Genomic DNA, 26219 nt, shown 5'->3' on the forward strand with positions numbered 1-26219 from the left:
GACGTTGGGGTTAGGGGCAGGATTAGGGTTTCGTTAATGTTTTTAATGATAATTGTATGCTTTTGCATGATTAACTTCGTATGAATTCATACGATTTAGCCAACTCATATAATATATGTTTGAATTCTCGTGAGATCAGGCTGGAATTATTGAAAGAATACAAGATGTAAACAATGCTGCTAAAAAATCTAACACTGATATTACTCAACAATACTCAAAAATGGAAAATTGTGCACGCTGACGTTTGGTCTTTTTTGTCACAGGTTTTTCTGAGATTAGAGGTAGACCGATTAATCACTTTTGCCGATTAATCGGCACCGATAGTTCATTTGTGGAACAATCGGCTATCGGCAAAAATCCATGCTGATAGTTTTTCCGAGTACATCCGTTGCTTCATATCATTATGAAGTAATTAATTTGCTGACTAGATGCTGCATAAGCAGAGAAACATCAGCATGAACCTAAGTTTGTCGTCAGGGCTGACAGGACACTAATATTAGTAGTACCTCAAACAGTTACACAAAAATAAACGCAGATAAATCCAACCCAAATGTTAATGTCATGATTATTACTATCAATTTGCATTAGTTTATATCCAGCTGGTTACTTTTATCCATATTGATTTATCCATATTGTAAGTTAATAATAACTATAGAAAGCGAAGTATATGCAGCTGTCGGCTACGTAAACATATCCAACAAATCAAAATCTGATTTCAGTTCTTTTTTATCATCACTGCAATACATCTTTTGTTATTTTGATTAGATAATTATAAGTCTTAAAACAGAAGCAAATAAAGTACAAGACTACACATATAATATACATTTACATCATTTCAATATTACCAGTGGGAGTATTTCATAGAAATATTTACTTTAATACTTATTAATATAGTTTTATTTATACATTTATTTTATTTAGCACATTTTCATGGTTCGGTATTGTTGTTTTATTACCTTTGTAATATATTTCAGCACTGTTTTGTTTGTTTTTTATTAAAACTATCGATCGATTAATTGGTTATTAATCGGCAAGAAGGGACTTAGGTATCGGTAAAATCCACTATCGGTCGACCTCCACCTAAGAGATCATAAAATATCAAATATCATCAAGTTTATAATTTTAGATCTGAGGATCTAAACACCTTGTGACTTCAAATTCGGCTGTCATGAAGTTGTATGTATCTCGATTCATGGATTTAACAAAGAAACAGCAATATTTTCTTAAAAATGTGTCAATCATGTTAGTCCTAAGCCAGAATAATGTTTGATTTCTACTATTCTGTGTTTATAATTTTCTCCTGAGCTCACAGTGGTGATTATAACATTGGCCACAGGCGGTTCAGTCCATTTTAGGAGCTTTACAAGATTGAAAATGCACTGACAATGTCTGTAGGGGAAAACTGGCACACAACCATCTATAATGACAGAAACGGCAGCAGGTCTCTGGTAAATGGCTGAAAGCATTTTAGCACCAACAGGCTGAGATCAATACACACATATACAACATCCCAGATGAAATACACAGCAATAAAGGTACAACGTCGCTATAAAGCATCTAGTTTGGAGGAGCTCAGGTATATTTAACGACAACTCTAAATCTAAATCGACCCAAAATGTTCACGATTCATCAGTGGCTGCTAAAATGTTTCTTTTATAATCTTTCTCGAAAATATAATAACTTTGCAAGGCTCTACAATGTTTAAAGCCGATCTAAGCGAATCTGTGTGACGTTACTTTTTGTTGATGTTTTCAAACAAACGGAGCGTAGCTAACTCCTCCCCCTCCCTTCCGTGCTTTCATGAACGCGCCCAACCCCCACCCCCAAATCCTTCTTGTCGTTTATTGGCTGGAACACTTTGTTATCAATTCTGGTGGTAGGTTTGGCCACTTTGTTTGTATTGCTGTTTGTGGAGCCTAGCCTAGGCTACAGAGATCGCATTTTTTTACAGTTTCATCAGCGGACAGGCAGCAAGCAGATAGTGAGGAGATGTTTGCTGTATGTAACAAAAAATGTTTTATGGTCTAAAACGCGTGAATTCGCTTAGAGCACCTTTAAGGTGACAAAGTCGACAAGAGAGGGAAAAACAATATTAACCAGTAGCACCATGTAAGGCTATGTGATACTGATGAAAAATCAATATGCAATAACTTGATTGATGAATAATGCGAGGTACGATATGTGATATGACAATGTTTTATGTTTGTACAATCAGTTTGAACTTATATAAAAATTATATAACAAACATACAGTACACTTGACATTCTTACTGATCATTGATCATTTTCCACACGTCAGAAAACACACAAGCACTAACAATAGTGTGTCAGTCTTTTTGCCAAAACTTTGAATAAAATTTTTTTTGAAGTATTAAAATCATTTAATCATTGCACATCTGTGCAATTTCTGCGATGTAAATATATTGTCCAGCCCTGTGGTCTCATTTATGACGGGTGAATGGGCTTGCAGGGTGGGACCTAAAGATGATTCATGTACGCACACTTGCAGGTGATCTGTGATTTATAAAAAGGAACATTGTTTTGTTTTAGAAGTCTTTATATTTTTTGGTGTATGCCATTTTTTGCTTTTGTGAGTACGTAGATTTTTAGTAAGGATTGTATGCACATATATTTTTTATAAATGAGACCCCTTCACCGTAGCATAACTTTTCATTAGAGATGCACCGATTGCAATGTTCTTGAACGATTCCGATTTCCTATTTTTCTGTAGGTGTGACCTGCCGACCTACGAGCTTTAAGACCCTGGAAAATCCCTGGGATAAGTGACGGAAACTTGCAAATGAATGAAATATCAGGTAATTAAACAACAGAGAACTAAAAGCAATGTACGTTATTTACAGCAATAATCTGACATGAAATCGAACAGAATCTGAACAGATTAATTAGTACTCCACCCCTAACTTGACATCATCAACTATATTGTTAAACCAAGATGTTTCAAACAATGGATGTGCGACAAAGTTACTATGTTTTCGGGAAACCGCTAGTGTAACAAGCTAGTTAGTTTCTCCAACTATGCATCATACTATGGTGGTTCAGTAGCAAGTTATGTCGTTGTTCGGGAAATGCACCCCTGAGTCCTGCAAACATGAGCTAGTGGAATAATATTAGCGTGTAATTTGCGGATGTGGGGCAGAAATCATTGATATTGAAAAACATCAAGTGCAACCTTGCATGACCTGTCACCAAACATTCTGATTCACTTGGTAATGTGCAAAAAAGACCCAAATAACTGCCCATCCGGTTACCTGTCCAGCCGATCATGCATAAAATCGGCCAACACATCGTCTCTGGTCGGTCGATGTGTGCATCTCTACTTAAAATCATATTGAAAAACATCAAATGCAACCTTGCATGACCTGTCACCAAACATTCTGATTCACTTGGCAATGTGCAAAAACAGATGCAAATAAACACCACAACATAAAGTGTAAGATTTCTTCTGAAGATTTTGTCAAAGGTTGAACAGCACCAGCTTCTGTCGCGTCCCATGCTGAGACTTGAAGCTCTGACATCATGCGGTGTAAGAATGCGAGATACTTTAAATTGGGCAAGACTGATGCAAGACCTCCAAGATGAGCTGAAATGAAAAACTTAACTTTCGTGTGCCTGTGCACGTATAACACACAAGCCGAGTCCTGTTTCTGATATTTGTGTGTTTTGAAAATGTGTGTTTGTGACAGTGACTGCGCGAGGCTGTCACCTGTTTTGAAAGGTGTCACACCTTGGCAAGGCGTTTTTGCACTTAGCTGAAGGTAAAACCCATTTCATCACCGTCTGGCAAAGTCAGCTCTCCAATGCTGGATTCTGGCAGATAGAAAGAGTCCTGCCCGTACCCCTGCCGTGTTTTGAGCATCGCGGGCCAAAATTTTCCTTTGCCAAATGATGTCATGAGACACAACACAGTGACTAAACATTTAAAATGTAAACAGCGCAACTGATAAAATCCTGACAATAAAACTCACATTTAAAATAAAAAAGGGCTCATAACAAGACATTGATGAGAAGAGCAACAGCAGTAAGGCTTCAATGTAAATGTATGGTGATTTTGTCAGACGATTTCGCGTTTATAAATCAGGATTTTAGCAGCACTTGGATTAAACACGAGGTGTTACTGGGTCGTGTTTAGTAACTATTTTATGTCTGACAACAGAACTGATCATATGTAAAAATGGCATTCTGTTGTATTAAAATATAATATAATGTGACAGATCTAAGAGTAGAAGTGAAACATATTTTAGGTGCCAACAATCGTTCAAATGCAAAAACGTGATGACGACGTCACATATATGCTAATTATTTGACGTCATCACCGCCACAAGTCTCTCAAAATCCTGGGAAACCCTTGATTTGATAAGTTGACGTGTCCTTTAGCAATTTGTTTTCGGATTTTTTTAACAACATAACTCCCATAATTATTTGTTTTTTTACATTTTATTATTTAGTTTAGGATGTTTGAATGTTTACCATGCAGCTGCTTTACAAAAAGTTATTAAACACTTCACAGCTTTAAGGTAAAATGTAACAATAATAATAATAATCGCAATTAAAATATCAAGGTGGATAATCAACAGTTATGATTTTTGTCATAATCTTGCACAATATAAAAACTTTTATCATTCATCCATCCATATTTATATATCTTTCAAGGAACACAAAAGCATCCATTTAAAAACAGTTAAATTTGTCGTCTACATATCAGTTTGCTGCTGGTTCCCTCTTGATACCCGATATCCCCTCATGGCACAGCAATCTTTCAAAGATATCAAAACAATTTTAGGAGAAACATCTGAGACGAAGTTGATACTTAAATGAAGTATCTAAGTTCACAACTGAAATCTCCTGAGCAATAACATTTTCCTCTGGTCTCCAGCCAAATGACAAGCCACAAGAAATATTTGATCAGTTTTGTCCCTAAAGGGTTGTGTAAATATCCAAAAAGCATTTACGCACCAGAGGTGATGCGTGTTTAGGCAAAGGAAGGAATGTAAAGATTCTTGGTTCAACATAAACACGAGTCACAAAATCATCTTGACTCATCTGTTGTTTGGAGATTCAACACTCAATAGTCCCTTTCGCACTTACGTCTTTACTGGTTAACAGATCATGTGTAAACAAAACCTTTCTGATAAATCAGTGCTGCTAATTTACCAGTAAGAGAGGTTGTAAGATTACCAGTTAGTGCTGTGTGTCAACAGAGAATAAGGATTTCCGGCATAAAAAAACGGATGACATCAGAAACCACTGACAGCTTTGCTCCAATCATAACGTTTACAGATGACACGTTTACCTTGCACTGTTTACAGACGTTTTTTCACCACGCGCATGCACGCTGCCTAACATCGAGCACACCGGAAGTTAAAGTCCACATTAGGGATGTAACGATTAATCGTGCACATTTCATGTTTTCTCGATGAATGAATTTGAATGAATTACGGTGAAATCCGGGCACATCCAAAAGCCAGAGGGCGCTCTCGTGCAGATACTCCAAGTGTGCCACAGAAGTACCACCATTACAAACGCTATTCCAGTAAATGTCTATAGGTATATTTATATAGCCGTTCTTCTGTTTCAGGTATTTTCATGATAATAACGAATATTTTGAATGATTTTGTTTAACGATTTGTTGCTTTTTTAAATGCACGTTATAAACGACTCCGACTCATAATGATTTTAGATTGATAAGGACGTCTTACTGACCAAAACGCCATAGTAGGCTACACGCACAAGCTGCACATGAAACAAAACGAAAAAAAAAATCGCAGCCTTGCGATTCAGAATCGATTTTAGACAGGTCTTTTTAATGGGACATAGTTTATAGGTAACTTCCGCTTTCGCATCGAGTATCGGTATTTTGGTACTGATATGTGAATTATATTTTACTGTGTAAACAGCACATTTTTGTATTTACTGGTAAATTAATTCTGGTAAATTTATGGTAATTTACAGAAATTACTGTGTGAAAGAGGCTAATGTCCATGTTGACATTTCCAACACTGAAATATCCTGGGGAATTTCTGAAAATAAACCAGCAGATAAGAGTCTGGTGTATCCATGACCACCAGACCTGTATCATGATGGTGGGCGGCTAAAAACAGCAGTTCAGACACACGAGCTGTTTCGAGGTCAATAACTCTGACAGGATTGATTTCCGAAATGTGGCAATGACACAATGTTTCCCAAACACCATTATTATAGGCCTACTCTATAGGCTACTTATCTGGAAAATAGAGAGCCGCCGGCGCAGACAGACAAGTCTCAAACTGTCCATATGTCTGATATATTTCATACAGTTTTAATACACTGTGAGAATACAATTAGTTAATTTTAAACACTTATTAAATATTAACCAAATTACTACCTACATTCTTCATTGGGTTTAGGTGTGTTTCAAACCATGATATCAGGGCTGGGACTTGCAATATTATAAATCATGTGCAAATAATGTGCAGAGATTTTGCCCTATATTAAACTGTAGTAGACATGACTATACGGTTATCAGGCGATTACCCAAACAAGGCATTACATTTGCAAATACCTATGATGTATACCATTACTGTGATAACTGCTTATGATACAAGTGTTGTAATACTGACCCACCCTGGCCTCGTAATATCAGAAATATGTGCAGACAAATCTCTGTTTCTTCAAACACACAGGTCACATGTGTCTTTCAAATGAATCTAAAACGGGTCATCATATTATTTTGATAACTGGTTTTCTCTCACTGTTTACATTGCTAATGCTAAATATAAATTTAGCAGACACTTTTATCCAAAGCGAGAAAAATAATAGAGCGATTAATCTTATTTTCTTAAAAAAAAATGATATCAAAAGTGAAATAAGATTGTCTTTAACAATAGACATATTGTACCAGCATTAACTGCCTTGTCTAAGTGCCTGTATAACCTGTCCTTCAAAAAGTTGTTCGATGTGAGCCAGTTAACACTGGCAAATATCCAAGGTCAAGATTTTTGCAGATACATTGAATAGTTAACCAGGTAATGTGCTCTAACTAACTCACTGAGAGCTCCCATTGACATGAAATCTTTATTTTCATTATCTATAATAAAGAAATAATGAGAAACTAATTCAATTTGAGTCTTTTATCATGTTTTTATTGAGCCTGACAGCTCCTGGTTACTGTTTGGAAGGACACAAATTAATCAATTACAGACTCTTAGCTACACTTTTAGGGGTTGTGTAAACCACAGCGTTTAAATGCAGCTGAAAAAGCCAAGTCCATGACAACTGTGGGTGCTTTGTTTGCTATTTTATGTTCCGCCTCTGTTCTGTTTATCAGTCATTGTACGATGAGCTGGATGATTGGATGACGAGTAAAAAGTGACATTGGGAAGCCGAGCATTTCACCCAAAGTTAAATATTTTTTTACTACGGCTTTTGATCAGTAAGTCCTTATTGATATGAAATCGCTGTTAGTTTGAATCGTTTATAACATGCATTTGAAAAAAACAACACTCATCAAACATAATTATTTAACATATTCTTTATTATCATGAAAATACCTGAAAAGGTTTAAAGAACAGCAATATAAATATATCCTTCAGCCATTTCCTGGAGCTGCGCGTCATCATAGCTGCGTGTGTCTTGTTCTTCGTCTACAGCGCATTTTGAGTTTCCGCACAAGAGCGCCCCCTGGCTTTTGGATGTAGCGGCATTTCACCGTAATTCATTGAGAAGCATAGCAAGCATTATCGGCCGATCGATCGGAGCATCCCTAATTGAAATCATACATTGGTGTACACGCTCCCTTAAAAATGAAAGTTCTTCGAGGTTTTTTTTACAGCAAACCTATAGATGATGTTATATTTTATCAACAACAACAATGTTAATGTTGTTATTGTTACTACTACTACTACTACTACTACTACTAATAATAATAATAATAATAATAATACAAATAATAACGATGGTAGTAATAATAATAATAATGATAATAACGATAATAATAATAATGATAATAATAATAATATAACGATAATATAATAACGATAAGAAGAAGAAGAATTGTTAATAATAATAATAATAATAATAGTAATAACAATAATAATAATACAAATAATAATAATAATAATGATAATAACGATGATAATAATAATAATAGTTATTGGTATTATTATTAATAATAATAATAATAATAATAATAACAATAACCTTTTTAATAGTTATTATAATTATAATAATAATAATAATAATATATTTGATCTGCATTTCTGTTTATACTCATTTTCGATCTCAGGTTGTTATGTTTGTCTGAAAATTAATAAATATATTTTAAAAAAAGAACATGACTAACTACTCTAACTAGCATTGGCAAAGTCTTTTAAGCAAGATTTCATACAATCACAAAACTATTGATTACTAATAAATACTATTCATTCTTTAAACATGAAATCTGTAAACATTACTTTCACTTCAGCTTTGTTTGTTTATTTACTGTCTGTACATTCTAACTATTTCTGATGTATTACAAACGTCTAAGTTATTTTAGTATGTGCTTAACAGAAAGAAGCAGGTGCCACACAAAATACGATGGCAAAGAGCCCACAAACAATAGCTATCGACGACTTACTGCACAGTATTTAGAGGATATAACACAGTATAGCTGTGGTCATCTATCATTTCAAGCTTTACAGTATGAAGTCATTAGTGGAAGCTACATAATGCTGTGGTGTGCAGAAAGCCCAGTTTACACTGTAGCAGCCAGGGCCGGCCGATGCTTGTCTCGTTTCTGATTAAAGACACGAGTAAGCGCCAAGCAATGTGAGTAATGTGGCAGACACACTTTCTAGACATGTTGTATTTATTTAAACAATTATATTTTTGCTCCTTGTGGTAAAGGCCGCTTGGGGGGAACGAGTGCTGAACTGAAGTTGTCCAATTTTTTGATTACATCTAAACTCTGCCTCCAATCCCCTGGTGTATTTCCTTCCTTTACTCTCTGTATGGTGATGAGTACTGTGGAGAGCGGCACTGTCGCATCTGTCTCGAAAGCTGTCAGTATCAGAACACTCACGCTGATGCTCTAACAGGATATGACATCACACCGTTTGTGGGTCTAAAAATTACCACTCATTCAGTTAAAACTAAATCTCTTGACTGATTAGACAGTATCTGCGTTTCCATTACAGATTTGCGCAAAACTTTAGGGTTATTTTCTAAATATCGACAAGAGACTATTGCAAAATAAAAGCATTTCCATTAACCGATGATATGCGACAGAAACATAGCTTTAACTGCCACGATAAGTCAATACACATCACGTTGACTGATGTTGGTATGCTTAAGCCCGATTTATAGTTGTGCGTAAGCTCTACGCCGTAGCTGCGCCGTAGGTTGTCCGTAGCCTGTGCATAGCTCTGCGTAGCCTGATGTGCAGCTTGCAAAAATTTTAACAACGCAACAGATCTACCGGACCACAAAGCGCTGTGATTGGTCCACTAGAACCCCTCCCGTCAGGTAAAAAAAACTGCGTCATAGATATTTCCGTTTGTGACGGTGAAACAAAGATGAGCCAAGTTGAGGAGTGATTTAACTCAAACTGCAACAAAAGTCACTGTTTATTTACTTCCATCATTGCTGTTCTTCTCAAATTATACACAACAAGTTGCTGTTTCTTCTTCGTTTGTGGGTTAACTTGCTAAGCTTCTTCTTCTTTGACGGTCTCGCTGCTGCTACTGTGGTTACACGCGTAGTTACTGCCTACCAGCGGTCTGCGCGTTTGTTTGCATGTCGACACGGACGACGACGCAAAAGTATAAATGAAAACCGTCGCGGAACCTACACCGTCGCGGCTACGCCGTAGGACCTACGCACAACTATAACGAGCCCTTTACTAATATCACATCCACCGCACTCGGCATTATCTTTAACCGAAGGAGACGCAAGATTTTTTTCCCAAACATTAATGCCAAGGAAAGCCCCTTATATTTAGGAGTGGCAACGTATATGTGTTTCTTGGAGGTAATAGTACATTATTTTAAATCAGTGGAGATGTAGGAGTGTTATTCCAAACATTATTGGCAAGGAAAGCCTCTTATACTTGGGAGCAGACAAGTATTAAGGGGTTTCTGGGAGGTTTTAGTACATACTGCGGCACTTTCAAATAATGATTAGGTGACCTGAAAATGCCAATAAACTGTTTCCACTGCAGTTCTGCAAAATACCCCTTTTCCGATTTGCCTGAAAAACCACCTCATGCTAGCGTAAAAACGTTTTTGCGACAAATGGGAGTTTTTGCAAAATTGACGCGTTTCCTTTGGCCGTATTTTCAATTCCCAATGCCAACTTGCGCGATTTAAAGGGTAGTGTGGCATGGGCATCGGAAGCAAAAAAAATGTGGGTGGGTCCAAAACATTAAATGAAGTAGATGCCATTTTCTTGTAATCTGGTGCCTTTTAATTAAACAATTGTTTTTATAGCCTAAAAGCTTTGTGTTGCAGTCACGCAGCAGTAAAAACACGAAATGGAGTTTCATTTATATGGACTCTAAATGAGCCAAGTGGAATGGATTAAAGGAAGCAGCAGCGTGGAAGTCGGACGCAGAATGTATTTGACTGACAATGCTCTGACAAGTGAATAGAAATATACGCTAAATTATAGAAAAAGTGAGTGGGTCTAATATCATATTGATCTTAATGGTTCTGACTCCCATGCAGTGTGGACATTATTGCTTACTTTTAATATCACCCCAGGTGCTCCAGGAAGCTTATCATATATTTTCTTCCCTAGACAACACATTTGTTGTAAAAGTAAATAAAGAATCCACTTGCTTATTCAACATCATTCCTTATTGAGAATAGTTGTGGTCATCCATGCCTTTCCTAACCAGACCAATAATGTTAACCAGACCAGAAAACATCTCAAAGGTTTTGCAGCATCTCAATACCATCTGGAAAAGTGGAACGTCTGTTTATGCACTGCCTGGTGATGTTATTCAGGTTAGTGTTCCACTAAGGTACCGTTCACCACAATCGAAATTTCCACCGTTGTTTACTCATTCACGTGTCATTTCAAACCGCAATGACATGTTCTGTGAAACTAACAGGGAAATGATCTGAGTCACATGGTAAGATTTTTTGTTAAGAACAGTGTTTAAAAGCTATACTAAGAGTCTTCAAAATTGACATGACAATAACAAAATACAGACAGAATTTTCAGGGTGAATTATTCCTTCAAGATCAATAAAGCAGCTGGAGTTTATTTATGGGACGTAGATAACAGCTCATGCTGATTCTCCGCCTCATGTATTTATCGAATCAAGCATGCTTTCGTTTGTCACCGATAAACCTCATGAAATGAAAATGGATTAACTACGGCGGAGCACTCAGCTTTAATGAAGTATAATTGAATGGCCAAGTCTTTTGTTTAAGTCTGTACTTATCAGATTCTCACAGCACACAAGAGCCACACAACCTGCAGACTATTGTGGTTAACCTGCAGAATTTAAACTGAGAATGCATACTGTATGTGCCTGGCATACTTCACATAAGTTATAGCTACAGACAGTAAGATCAGAATAAGAGCTGACATTATTTAATATGGCACCTGTCTAGTATGACAACACGTGAACTTAAGGGAGGACAATGCAGTATCCATGGAAACCACATTATTAAACATAAGTATGCTATTTACCGAAGCAGATGTGCATAGAAAAGTTACGTAATCTGTAAACCATGGTTGTTAAATATATAATACGGTGCGGATTGTTTACCATAGGACACCTACATGTCCATGAGGTATTGTTTTGTATTACTGTTTAAGACCATGGTAAATCCTGCTTGATATTTAGTCAATTTTACGCAGTAAATGAAAGGGACCAAACGCGCATCGGTCGGATGCTGGCGCCTGCGCCTCTGTCCTGTCTGCCCATCACTTAAACTGAATCTCAGCATCACACTGACATCTTTATAAGGTCATTCAACTGGAAAATGATATAGACGGGGGAGAGGTTGAAGTGTAAACAGAGCAAGCGACCTAGATCTAATGAAAACAAACACTGACGTGCCGTGACTTACCGAGCAGCAGCAGCTTCACCTCCCGCGCCGCCTTCTCTCCATCCTCGCGCAGGTTCTTGTCGATCATCTTTGATCTCTCGGCGGCCGCCTTGTCTTCCGCGCTCACCGTGCACCCCATGATCGAACCGTGCGCACCGCAAACTTGTGCTTTCCACACGAAACGCCAAGGATTGTGACTTCAGCTCGGTGGGTCCCAAAACACAGAATCGTATAGACAGCGCACTGACGAACGAACGTGTTATAAATGCGCAAAATATATAAATATTTAAAAGGTTCGAGTTAAAATCCCAGGCCTGTGACTCTCCATCAATCGCCAGGTTGATTGATTCGGACGCGATTAAAAAGTTGCTTTAGTTTTCCACCAAATCGATGTTCTTGTAGCGCCTCCGTTGATATCAAAGAGCCAGCGCGTCGTCCGCGCCTTTCATCTACCGCACACAGTTCCTCAAATAAAAAATCATTTGCGTTCAGTCGGGTGTCTTGGCACGCAAGTGGTCACAAATGTATCCAACTGCTGAGAAACTGAGAAACGCCAACCGTCCGTGTGTTTTTTTCACGTGACTGTCTGAAAATCTAAAGGTTCTGCATTTCGATTCGGGCTCGGAACGATTCAGAATGTAAAAAATCACAACACGAGCGTTTGGAGTTGCGCGTAACGCGGCAGCTGCTCGGTTCTGAGGAATAACAGAGCGTGAGAATGTGAAAAACCAAGACGTGCAGCACCCACCCACTTATGAACAACTGCTTGAGAATTGTGGGAAATGCAGTAGTTTTCTTCTTTTTACACAACTCGCAGGCATCGGCATTTCTGATTCATTCAGCGAGTCGGTTCATTCGGTGCGGTTGTAAGTGAATACGTTCAAGAAAACCCACAATTGAGGCTTTGGCTTTTTAAGTTTTCTAACTATTTACAATCCTTATTACTATTTACTACTTTCTCACGTAATATTTCTACATAAATTCATTTGAGTAAACCTAAACCGTGCAGCTTGTTCGTTATTCGTTCGTTCGTTTATTTATTTGTTTGTTTATTTTATTTAAACATACAGTACACAGCACTATCAAATGTGTCTTTGTAATGTGTCTATATAAGTCTCATGTGGGTTTTAAATACTGTGTGTCACCACGACACAGTTAAAGTAATAAATATCATTTTATCAATCTCACGGTTTTAGAATCAGCTCGAAAGAATCGTTTATTCACCGGTTCTATTGACAGACTCATTATAAACCGGTTAAGGTGCTACATGATAAGTAAATGATTACAATTCGGTGCATATAGTTTGTCAATAAATAAAACTAGGCTAAAGTTTCCAAATAAAGGACTATAACTTAATGTATAATACAAGATTGTTCGTTTTAGCGAATCTATGACGGTAAAGTTTTATTTGTTGTCAAAAAAATCGAGTCCCAGGTGACCTTAAGCACAGGCATCGCCCTCAAGTGTTAGAAAAAATTATGACAGCATTATGAAAGCACTGCTGTTTTTACTATGATGAATAAATAATATAAATGCGTATGAGTGTTTATACAGACTTCAGAGCATTAACTTTAATCATTGTGGTGAATTATTGTGATTTTAAAATATCATTGTGCAAGTGTTCACTGTGTTAGATGTTAATGTTTTTCCCTATAGCTAAGACCACAGGTTCAATTCCAAAAAAACCATTGAATATACTTTAATTGCTTTGTTTAAAAGTGTGCCAAATGCATAAATAAATGTTATTATATCTGTTGATAAGTGATGATATATTGGGGCTGGCCAGTAAAATCAGAACCTCATATACAGCTTTAAAAACAGCTTTTTATGGTCAATGTTCTGCTATTTACACTATACAAGCTAAATATGCATTACAGATAAAAGCAGATAACATTTATATACATTATATATGAATGAACTAAATAATCTATGCGAAACCAACAACTATACGAATTAAACAGACGTCGAACTGTAAATGTAAATAATGCATTGAAAGAAAAGAAAAAAAATACAGTATTTTAAATCTAATGGCTGGAACATTGGGGTTGCACAATCGAATTAAAAAAGGAAGAATATCAGATTAAATAAGCTTATAACAAACAGCATTACTTGATCAAATAACATAAACAGAATTCATCACCTTTCTTTTTTGCATACCTAGCAAATGAATTACTATACAGAATTAATAATAATCCAAATCCTTGCTTTTTCTTAACTTAATGATTCTTTGGTTTAAGCAAATGCAATATTACCAGCAAGAAGTTTAAAAGATACAGTACTGAACACTCTTGGCAAGCAACGGAAAGTTAAACAATGACAATACTAATAATACGGTAAGTAGTGGATAAGTAGTCAGTTTCTACAAGAGATGCTTTTTTTAAATGTAATGCAAGGGATGTTCACTTCAGTTTTTTTGTCTGTGACTCTCAATGTGTGCCACTACCAAACTCAGCTGCTCAATAGCTGCCTCAAAATGAACACAATGTGTTGTACGGCAAGCCTTCGCAGACCATGAACACATCATAATTATTAAACCGTACCCCAGCACCAAACATACAAACAGCTTTATTCAATAGTACCCCAACACTGTGTTACACATTTCAGCAGTTTTTGTAACTGACCACTACTGCTAAAACCAAAACTGGGCACACAAATACTCAGGGTAAAATACTGTAAAGATAGGGCTGCATAACAACTAATTGCTTGCAGAATAATAGTTTTTGTAAATATATGTGTGTACTGTGTATAATAATTATATATTATAATATATATTAAAAAATACACACACATGCATGTATAATTTTAAGAAAAAAATATTGTATATGTGTATATATTAAGTATTCATATTTATATATAATATAAAAATAAAAATGTATATACACATGTAAATATTTCTTCAATATATACATGCATGTGGGTGTATTTATATATATATTTTATAAATATATTTTATATACAAAATTATTATACAGAGTACACACACATATATATGATGTAAACAAAAACTTTAATTCTGCAAACGGTTAGTTGCGATTAGTTGTTATGCAGCCCTATGTAAAACATTTGAGATACTGAGAGCCGCTATCAAAAAATAAGAATAGTAATACTGAGAGCGGCTTTTAACAAAAACACAAAATTTTTGTTACATTTCAAGGTTACAGGTTAGATTACATCTATTTAATGTGAATCATGGTTACAATATATATGCAATGCTTACTCATCAATGTTTAAATGTAACTTTGTAAATGACCAGAGTTGTGTTGATATAGGCCAGCATGATTTTCATAGACAAAAATGATAAAAGACATTAGACGTATACATTAATACCATAACATACACTAATACTCATCCAGTGAACTGCAAAATATATCTAAAACATTTAAATAAATATGTTTTTCACTGTTTAAATCTCAATGTGATCAAGGCACGCCTTGGATTCAATTTCTACCATGCATTCTTAAGAAAAACAGAATATATACTTTATAAAAGATACATTATAAAAATCTTCGCTTTGGCACGCAGTGAATTTGTGAAGTATGATAAACTGAACTTCTGTAACTTGTCCAGCAGAGCAAACTATCTACCAACCCATCTTTGTTAAATAACTATTAAAAGAGACAAATCAAAACATTTACAATCATCTTGCGCCATAGGCAAAGTAACTGAGAAATCAAGATATGAATATCTGATATATAAATATATGCGTCACTACTGCAAAATGCATTTGCAGTCACTTCTAGATGATGATTGTATGTTTCTACAGTACAAGCAGTCAGGCATGTCAAGTGTAAGGGATTGCGGTAGATAAATCAAAGAAAGGGTTAATAAAAATGATGCCAAGCAACTTAAGCCAAAACAGCGCATTTGTACAAAATAAAAGAAGATGCACTTATCACAACAAAAAACAAAGTACCAAATTTCACATTTACTCTAGGTTAAAATAAATGGTACTTTAACCTATATAGGTAGTTGCATGGTTGGGTTAAATATGACATTTTCTGGGTTGTTTAAAACAAGCATTTGGGTTTGTACAGATTTTACCCATCCATGGGTTAAAACAACCCAGCATTATTAGTGTTGATACTGAATATTAGATCTTAAAAATCTTATATGAGGTTAAGAAACAGTCTAATCATTTAGTCCTGACTAAATCAGTGAATGTTTTTTGTGCAAAACTGGATATTGTTATGTTGGTATAAAGCACCTTCTTTGTCATAAAAGACGTAAAAGAAAAATAAGGATAAAAAAATAACCATCATCTAGTATAAAACAGCACTAACTCTCGTACAAAGGCACAAACACACATTCGACCGATTTTGTCCCCTAGTGGCCACCGAGAGAACTGCCGCTTCCTGTTGTCCAATCAATGATGATGAAGCTCCAACTCATTATCATAAACAACACGCCCAGTCCAGCGAAACAGGCGGCCTGAAAAAAAAGAGAAACATTTTAGGTCATAATCAGTGTTGCCTGAATTAAACTATTTTTAAATGGTTGCCGCGTGTTGGGTTTTTTGTCCGCGTGTGAAGGATTTTGTTCATCAGCTGTTTGTTTTTAAGCATAACGAGTTTATGATTACTTATAAACCATAATTTATTATAAGAAATTGTGTATAATGCTGATCAATGACTGTAAAATATATATTTTAGGTAGGAGAGAGGCATATTTTGAGTCGCTGATCTGGTTTTGTTACAAATACATGGCAACCCTGGTAGTTGTTGTATTAAATAAACTTCTCTATGCTGAGTGAGTTAACTGATGATGAAAAATTAGCGATTTAAGCTAATTTCTATTCGTAATGGATCATTCGAAGTGTTGTCTGATTCTCTGTGATCAATCGGTCAAATATACTTGAGTGATTTATATTTGAGTAATGACGAAACATAAAGAGGGACAATAAAAGATTGATTACAAACAAAAAAGATACAGTAACAAATTATATTTTACACCTTGTCTTTATTACAATAGACAAAGTCAGACATGTTTAAATCACTTAAGTGTGATGATATACACCTCAAAAATGGTTTCAGTGGATTTTATCTTAGTCTACTGGAATAAAAATAAATCTTGGATGCCTGCAGAACAGTTCTTTAATGTACTTTTATCTCTATACTTTTATTGTGGATTTATAGGTGGTAATGAATCATAACTTACAAAGATTTTAGGGGTTGAACGCATCGGCTCTTTATCCTTGGGAACGATACGGATGTAGAAGACAGCGGGGAAGATGAAGATGAGGCACGGAGCAGATGTTGCACCTGGAGAAATAAAGGACGGGACAAATGAAGATCAGTGAATGGCAAGAATGCATTTTTACACAGAATGTACAGATTTCAAAGCCAATGATAAATAATTACAATGATGAAGTGGTGAACGGGAAAAATTCTTTAAAAAATATATATAGACATTGCATGCCAAATAATTATTTTTAAATCACATACACGGTAAAAAATTGCTGCCTTAAAGGGATATTTCACCCAAAAATGTAAAATTCTGTCATAATTTTCTCATAATCGTGTTGTTTCAAATCTTCATGAATTTCTTTTTTTTCTCATGAACACAAAAGAAGATATTTTGATACATGATGATAAACACACTGATTGTAACCATTGACTTCCATAGTAGGAAAAACAAATACAATAGGATTCAATGAGTATCGTCACCTGTGTGCTTACCATCTTTTATCAAAATATCTTCTTCATCATTTATCACAATACTTCCATATTATGTGTTTTCCCACTTCCTACATAAATATCTCCTTTTGTGTTCATCAAATTAAAAAATCATACAAGTTTAGAACAAGGTGAGAATGAGAAAATGATGACAGACTTTTCGTTTTTGGGAACTATCTCGTTAAATTTGTGTTAAAAGTGGCAAGTTGTTGTAACTTAAATAAGTTAAAATTTCATTTCAAGTTAAATACTTCATTTTGATTTGTTGATGTTATGTTAAACATTTAATAATTGAAAATAGTAAGTTTAAATGACTTTGAAATGATTGTACTTAAAAAACGTTTTAAGTTTAGTTTCCCTCTTAATAAAAATAAAATGTCATTAAACTGACTTCTCTAAGTTCGGGCTTTAAACATTGCAACCGACCTTCTATTCAGCCGTAACTGAATACACAAAAATATTGATTAAACTTCACAACCCTTCCTGATAAAACAAGCAACGATCACAAATGAAAGTCAGCCGCAGAGAGTTTCTTACCCATTCTGAGAATGCAACACAAACTCATGACAAAAACCCAAATAACCCAAAACAGTCTTTGCTTTCAAAGTTTCTGCAATTTTGCCTGACCGTCATTTAGGGCTGGGCAATACGGTAAAAAATAAAATGATCACAAACATTTTTTTCTGTATGTTAAAGGTTGATACCGATAATTATCACGATAAATGACAAATCTTTAATTGCAGTGAAATTTATAGGCAGATTTTTGCTCCTGAATGAAGGCTGTAAAAACCAGGCAGTTAATAAAACTTTTATTCAGAACATGACATACAAACGGCCATTATCGGCGAAAATTATATCACGAAATTATCGTTACCAAATTATCGCCCAGCACTACAGTCATTATTAGTTTTCCCCCTTTTTTTTTTTGATGTTCCCAACCATAATCGTAACTATGATTGTAGTGATTGTCAGACTTACCGATGACCCCAAAGATGCCCAGGATGTTGGGAGCGAAGATAACCAGTATGTTAATAAAAGTCAGAATGATGACCGCGATTGCCACGTGTCGGATCCAGTTGAAGGCTTTGTTAGCAAACAGCATCTCCTGGATGGCTCTTCGAACCTTCAATAAGAAGTAACAGATTGAAAACATAAGATGAATGAATGAAGAGCAACACAATAAACATAATTATTACTGTAACAGGCAAAACCGTCTGATCTTGTAATACTCACCGGAAACAGAACGATGGGCACGGTCAGGGTCACGGCAGTGAGCACAGCCAATCGCACGCAGAGGATGAGAGTATCGTAGGGGTCGATCCTGCTGTAGGTGTGCAGAAGTTCGGGTTCAACATTAGCTGCGATGAAATAAAGGTTTGTCAGTTCAATTTGCTACGTTGAGCATTATGGATTTGGGCATAAATGTGTATTCAGAGCTGAACATTCCTCATTTAACTGTTCAAGCAATAGTGCTTAGAAAGCAAAGTGCAAGTTACGGGTGAAAATCTAAGTACTTACTGTAAAATGTTAGGTAGCCAAAGAGAGCAGCAAGGAAGTACATGACGTACATGATCAAAATGGAAAGGTTGGAAACGTGCTGCATTTTCCTCTGAGTCGGGCTACAGAGACAGACAACCATGTGAAATTTTTGCATTTATTAAAAAGAAATTAATTACCAATGCAGTTATTATACAGCGGGGAAAATAAGTATTTGACACATCAGGATCTTTATCAGTAAGGGGATTTCCAAGTGGGCCACCGACACAAAACCTCCACCAGATGCAGCCATCAAGCCAAACATTGAATTCATACAAAGAAATCAAAACATTTAAGTATACTCCTGAGCAATGCAGACGACTGGTCTATTCATACAAGAGCGTCTAGAAGTTGTAATCACCCTCAAAGGCTTTTCTACAAAGTATTAAATAAAGTGTGTTCAATACTTATTCCCTGTATCATTTCACTTTATTTATTATGACTCAACTTGTATACTTAAAGGACAAGTTCCGAATTTTACACTTAAAGCCCTGTTTTCAGATTGTTTATAATAAAATAAAAACGGTTTTGACTGAAATTTGGACATATGATGCTGGCCCGAGAATTTTCGGTTTCTGTGGTATCACCCCCCACCCCCACAATGGCTGCATAGGTGCACTGGAACAATCCTTCCTAAAATGCATTAAACTTTGTTTACAAAAACGTAAAACTCACCGAGTGGTCAGGGGTGTTTACTAATATGCTCACACAAAAATCGCTGCAAAAGATGCTTGATGTTTGGTCAGATGTAGCCATCAATATTTGTCTTGATAGCTACATCTGGTGGAAATTTTGTGTCAATAGCCCACTTAGAAATCCCCTTACTGATAAAAATGCTGATGTGTCAAATACTTTCCCCCGCTGTATTTCCCAGAAACTTACTTGCGAAGCTCAGTGTAGATGGGCAGGACCTCAGGGTGGCACACAAAAGCGAATGCCAGTATAGGGATGGTATACGCAGTCTGTAAAGCAAACCAAGGTGATTTTATAGTTTCGTGTTGTTGTACAATTATCAGTCTAAATGCACTTTATTGCACTGTACCTGTGAGTTTACAGTGAACATCTGTGGGCTACAGTGAGAGTCCACTTCATCTCCATTGTGGTAGCTATGGGCTTGGCTGACAGATACGTTTGAATGCGCGTGTGCCAGCGTGCCATTGGCGGAGAACTCTTCAAAAGGGCACAGAATCTGAAACTTCTTATAGATGACCTATGAACAAATAAAAGATATAGGATGGATTAAAGAAAATGGATGAATAAGCATCTCTATAAAGGCCGTGAAATACTTCAGACGAAGAAGAACAAACTGATGTGAGGTCATTTTAACCAAAATCAACCTTCGACCAATCAGCTTGGAGCGATCCATTTTCTAATATACAATACAGAATGTGTGCAAATAAAAACATCATTTATCTCTCACCTACTTTATAAGACACTATTTCATTAGTCAGAAGTGCTGATATGATATAATGTGATATGTTTGTGGTATAATTTATTCTCAAATACCCCTTTGAGAGAAGTGTGCGGGCGAACTGTTACATCAGGCTGTGAAACTACACAGGTGGTGTTTGTAAAAAGCGGACTTATTTATGTCAAAGAAAATAGGGTTAATAAGACATTCATGCATTAAAGACAAGAGAAAAAGATCATGTGAGCGTTTTAACCCCTTAACGGGCGCAAATCCCTTTTGAGTAGGTGGGTGAAACTGTGATGTACACTTTCAAATTAATGAAGCCTAATCTTGGTCTTGTTTTAAAGAAGACACTTTAGGGTTTTTCACGAAAGTGTCTGGAGGTGAAAATATTAAATAAAAAATTGTTATAGCAGTTTAGATTTATTTTAATAATTAAAAATAATGCAATAACATATGAATTTTATAAATAAAATTATAATGTTAATGTTTCACAAAAGTAATAATGTAAAAATGAAGCCATAATTCTCAAGTAGTTAAAATCACCAAAAAAAATGAGGTTTGTTGTGGTTTTACCGGACAACGGCCACTAGGTGTCAACGGTTTGCTGCATACTCTTGTCACAGATTAATAAATGACTATCATTGCATTATTATTAATTCAAAAAGGTTTTGAAATATGACAACTACATTCTTAGAGCTTTCTAATGATGCATAGTTTCTCAATTTTTTTAAAGATTTATAATAGGATATAGTGTTATGAATAAATAATAATTAAAGGAACAGTATGTAAGAAATGAATATAAATTAATCCTAAAATGGCCCTGATGTATCACTAGACATTAAGAAATCATTTTTATTTCAAATACTTATATCACTGACAACAGTGGTCTGACCAGGATATTGTCATTTAAAAAGTGGAGTTGCAGCCCTCAACCGATGTTTATGTTGTCATTTTGTGTATTGGCCACTAGTTGTGTGATTGCAGTACCAGTTTTAGCCACAAGTTTTGTGATTGCAATACCAGTTTTGGCCACAATCCTACATACTGCTCCTTTAATATGCATTCCTATGGGGGGTAACAAAAAACTGTCACTACATTATTTCTATCATCCTTGAAATATGAAAACTACATTGTTAGAGCTTTCCAACGATATATAGTTAGTCAAGATTGTTTAGGCTTAGAACAGGGTATTAGTATACATATGTAAAAACAAATTGGGTCCACCTGTGGCCGTGTGACATTTTAGAAACTGACTCTCAATACGTCATAATTTCAGGACACCAGAACCAGCCGGGGATCAAACCGGAGACCACTGAGCCACTGTGCCGCCCCTAAATGAACTAACTTTAAATACTAAATGTTAACCTTTATTACACTCAAAGGCTAAAAATTATTTTTGGTTAAAAGCATTTGCTAAATGAATAAATGTAAACAGCCTCCGTGGCCTTGGGGACATCAGATGAACAGGAAAGTCATTACAGAGGTGGTGCAAGTTATATTTACCAGAAAAAACATGTTTTTCTTTAATATCATTGATAAATCACACACAATGTGACCAAAAAACAAGTTAATATGGTCCATAATGATTTCATGTTGACTTACAGCAGAGAGAAAGAAAACCATACAGCTGAGGGAGAAGCCGCTGGTATAACCAAGGTAACCTGAAAAAGTAAATATAGCACGTCAATACATCGTGACAGTGGCATTGTCCTTTAACGCGCTGCTTACGTTCGTACACGACTCATTACTCACGACTATGTGCTGAAAAAAGTTTTCATTCATCTCAAAAAGCTTATTTAGTCTAACCCACAAAAATACTCATTTTCAACGGACAAGGCCAGCCTGATGAAAATCGTGTAAAAAAACAGATCAGTGTCTGCTTTGCTGGCAAATAAATGTTTTATTCAACACCTAATGTTTTCTAACTTCAAATGAGAACAGAATGTGCGGTGGCCGAAGCGATGCTCTGTAATACGAGCGTTATTTTTATCTGGGTCACAAGTTGATCTGGGGGTGATGAGGTGATTGAAAGAAACGGGTGAAGAAAAATGATGGACTTACCCAGCTGTTTCATTAGAGCCAATGGCAGAATAATACACATAGTCACAAGTACCACCAGGTAGTTGCCATTAAGATACCATTCACTAGAGATAGAGAGAAAGAAAAAGAGAATATGTGAGCATGCATTGCCAGATTTTCTGCTATACTATATTATAACAATTTATTGCAATACAAATTGCAATAATTTAATTAAACGTATTGCAATATACAATCATACTGTGAAATTTATGCAATCTTGGGTCATTTTTGGTGATAGTACAAATATTTACATGATTATCTCACAATGGAGTGCAGTTTGTAGTTGTACATCTCTTTTGGCTGGTGGAAATGTGGAGTGTATTTACTATTAAAGATTACCAGACCATGCTAGTATCACAAAAGTAATTTGAGCAATAAACCAAAACAGCAGTAAAAACGATAGCTAATAGAAAAGAAATCCAACTGTAGGAATGCTCGATTATGGGCAAAATCATAATCACGATTATTTAAAGGGGAGATTATTTAAAGACTTTTTAAGATGTCAAATAATTTTTGGTGTCCCCAGAGTACATATGTAACGTTTTAGCTCATAATACCATATAGATAATTTATTATAACATGTTGAAATTGCCACTCTGTGGGTGTGACCAAAAAATTAGCATTTTTGGGTGTGTCCTTTAAAATGCAAATGAGTTGATCTCTGCACTAAATGGCGTGGTTGAATAGTGCAGATTAAGGGGCGGTATTATCCCCTTCAGACATCACAAGGGGAGTCAAATCTGAATAACATATTTTTCACAGAATGGTTTATCAAAAACAAAGTTACTGGGTTTTTCTTTTTTCACATTTTCTAGGTTTACTCATTCATCGCCAGCCTTTTTTTAAAGTACCCGCAAGCATTTTTTTGTGATTTTCACAAAATTTCACAAAATACCTTCCAGAAAAATTTTCTTCTAAAAATATATAAACATACAAACATATCAAATGAAAGAACAGACCCTCTGCTTAAAAAAGAAAACAATAAATAAACAAACAAACAAAATGGGGAAAAAACATTTTATATCTATCCATATTTTTTTCTCTGCTTATAAACTCTTAAATATGGGTATTTTTCTTTCAAAATACATTTTTAGCAAAAAGCTGAAATAATTGCACTTTTGTAAAGGATTTTTGTTAGAGATCAGATTCAGAATGATTATCAAAACATGCACAGAGTTTAAAATTAGTAAATAACTTTTTTGCTTTCGTTTTTTATCAATTGGGTACGTGCGCCATCTAGTGGATAATCGTGATATTATAGATTAACATTAAAATTCATAAGGAACACTTTATTTATGCAAATGTTTTCTCTTAATTGACGAGATAACTCATCAATGGCGGGAAAGAGTTAATAGAAGCACTGGGGACCCAAATATAGCACTTAAACATAAAAAAGACAGATTTTCATGGTATGTCCTCTTTAATACGATTACTCAATGACTTTGAAAACATGCATTTATAATCTTTCTAAGTTTTGCAATAGGCTACACGGGCCAAAGTGTGTGGCGTCTTACAAACACATCAGTCCAGCAATTAATAATTTAATTGCACAATAATTGTAGTACCTCAATTTTGTAATTATCAAAAATCAAAAATGATTAATTGAACAGCTGTATCCAACCATATAATTTATTCATAATGCAATGCATGCTGGGAACCCCAGTGGCAGAAAATTATGAATATGTGACCCTGAACCATAAAACCAGTCATATGGGTCAAGCTGAATAAGCATTGATGTATGGTTTGTTAGGATAGGACAATATTTGGCCAAGACACTATTTGAAATCTGTAATCTGGGGGTTCAAAAAAGAAAAATATTGAAAAAATCGCCATTAAATAGTCCAAATAAAGTCCTTAGCAACACATCACTAATGATAATTTTTTTATATATTTTTATATATAATTACGATGGGAAAAAAATATCTTCATGTAACATGATCTTTACTTTAATTTTATTTGGGCATAAAAATTGCTAATGTATTGTTGGCTATTGCTACAAATATATCTGTGTAACTTATAAGGTTTTGTGGTCAAGGTTCACATATTATTGTAAAGACTTATCATTAAAATCCATGTTCATTATGAAATCACAGTATACGGGGTTATTTCATTGTATTAAGTTGTATAACTATTATGGTAACATCTGCTGTGAGAGTATAGCAACAAGTAGCCAGAAATATACTTTCAATGTATATAAATGCCTGACAGACCAATTTAAAGATCTTTAGTTGTGTCGCCTCGGAAAACATTCACACAATTCCTCACATCCCATCCAATACGCAGACGTCTGTGACTCGTATGATTTATGAGTTGGTACTTTGTGCTTTCGCCAGGGACACTGAGCAACTAATATAGTGTCGAGCTGTAACATGGCATACTAACCGCTAGCCTGCTTCAACACAAGGTGTGCAATATGAAAGGACCTTGTTTAAGAAATCACCATTTTCAGACCCTCACACCGCACCTCCCTTCTCGTCCCTAATCTCCAGACACCGACAGGAAGGGGTGGCGTGCCCAAGCTTTGCCTACTAAATGTAGGTCACTGCATGTGGGAACATCATTCATGCATTTTACAAGACATCCCGTCATTACAACAACAGAGACGGTCCGGAAATAGACACATGTGATTTTAAGAAATTATGTTTGTATGCATGTTATTATTTCAACTGGGTTGGTAGCTGACAGATGTAGGTTTAAAGGTGCATTGTGTAACTTTTAAAAGGATCTTTTGACAGAAATGCAATATCATTTCCATAACTATATTATCAGTGGTGTAAAAAGACCTTATTGTTTTTATTACCTTAGAATGAGCCGTTTTTATCTACATACATCTCAGGTCTACTTACATGAAAGTCCCCACCACATTTTTCTAGAGTAGCCCTAAACCGATAAATCGTTTTACAGAACGAATTTCTTCCCCATGTTGTCTCAGACGACGACATGCTTGTCGCATGCCAGCTAACGTAGCTTCTCATTGCGTTTCGAAATTGAGGTTGGTTGCAATTCGCAAACTCACCACTAGATGCCACCAAAAACCCGTACAAACACTCTCTGAGAAACTGAAGAAAATGCAAAAAGTGTTGCAACTTTCCCCGCTTTCCCTTATTCATAAACAGCTATCCATCTTTTCTACAGTATGTTTTACAAATTTTACAAGCAGACAAAAGGGTAAAGAGTTAAAATATGTTATCATGTAACACAATGCTGAGAGTCAAAGCATTTAAACCATGCATCCTAAAGTTGCTGGAAACAAGCTCGTGACATCAGCGACGTTAAGCATTACCACGATTGTTGTTTAAAGCAGCTGTCACGCGCAAGGACAGAGGTGTGGTGGGAAAGACAGCACATCGGCCAATCAGCACCAGAACTCATATTAGCCGACCAATCACAGTTAAAAACTTCCACAACACCTCCCCTTGCTGTCACATTGACATGTTGGAGCTTTGGCCCTGATAGCTCAACGTTATTTGCTGTCGAAGGT

At 35.7% G+C, this 26219-nt stretch overlaps 2 protein-coding genes across 5 annotated transcripts in view; both read right to left on the reverse strand.

Moving 5' to 3' along the window:
- The window catches only part of gnai2b (guanine nucleotide binding protein (G protein), alpha inhibiting activity polypeptide 2b), a 49543-nt gene extending 36739 nt beyond the window's left edge, over nucleotides 1-12804 (reverse strand). Inside the window, exon 1 of the mRNA XM_073870488.1 lies at nucleotides 12059-12804. Coding sequence (XP_073726589.1) covers nucleotides 12059-12176 — 118 coding nt within the window. The 5' untranslated portion in view covers nucleotides 12177-12804. The remainder of the gene's footprint in view (nucleotides 1-12058) is intronic.
- A 1037-nt stretch (nucleotides 12805-13841) lies between these two features.
- The window catches only part of slc38a3b (solute carrier family 38 member 3b), a 45518-nt gene continuing 33140 nt past the window's right edge, over nucleotides 13842-26219 (reverse strand). For all 4 annotated transcript variants that reach the window (XM_073870487.1, XM_055214343.2, XM_055214341.2 and 1 more), the window contains 9 exons: nucleotides 22721-22803; nucleotides 22262-22320; nucleotides 20288-20455; nucleotides 20128-20207; nucleotides 19228-19328; nucleotides 18943-19067; nucleotides 18688-18832; nucleotides 17192-17295; nucleotides 13842-16465 (listed from right to left, as the gene is read on the reverse strand). In XM_073870487.1, the coding sequence (XP_073726588.1) occupies nucleotides 16361-16465; nucleotides 17192-17295; nucleotides 18688-18832; nucleotides 18943-19067; nucleotides 19228-19328; nucleotides 20128-20207; nucleotides 20288-20455; nucleotides 22262-22320; nucleotides 22721-22803 (970 nt within the window). In that variant the 3' untranslated portion in view covers nucleotides 13842-16360. The remainder of the gene's footprint in view (nucleotides 16466-17191; nucleotides 17296-18687; nucleotides 18833-18942; nucleotides 19068-19227; nucleotides 19329-20127; nucleotides 20208-20287; nucleotides 20456-22261; nucleotides 22321-22720; nucleotides 22804-26219) is intronic.

This window comes from Misgurnus anguillicaudatus, chromosome 8 (genome assembly GCF_027580225.2).
Source record: "Misgurnus anguillicaudatus chromosome 8, ASM2758022v2, whole genome shotgun sequence".
Taxonomy (NCBI): Eukaryota; Metazoa; Chordata; class Actinopteri; order Cypriniformes; family Cobitidae; genus Misgurnus; species Misgurnus anguillicaudatus.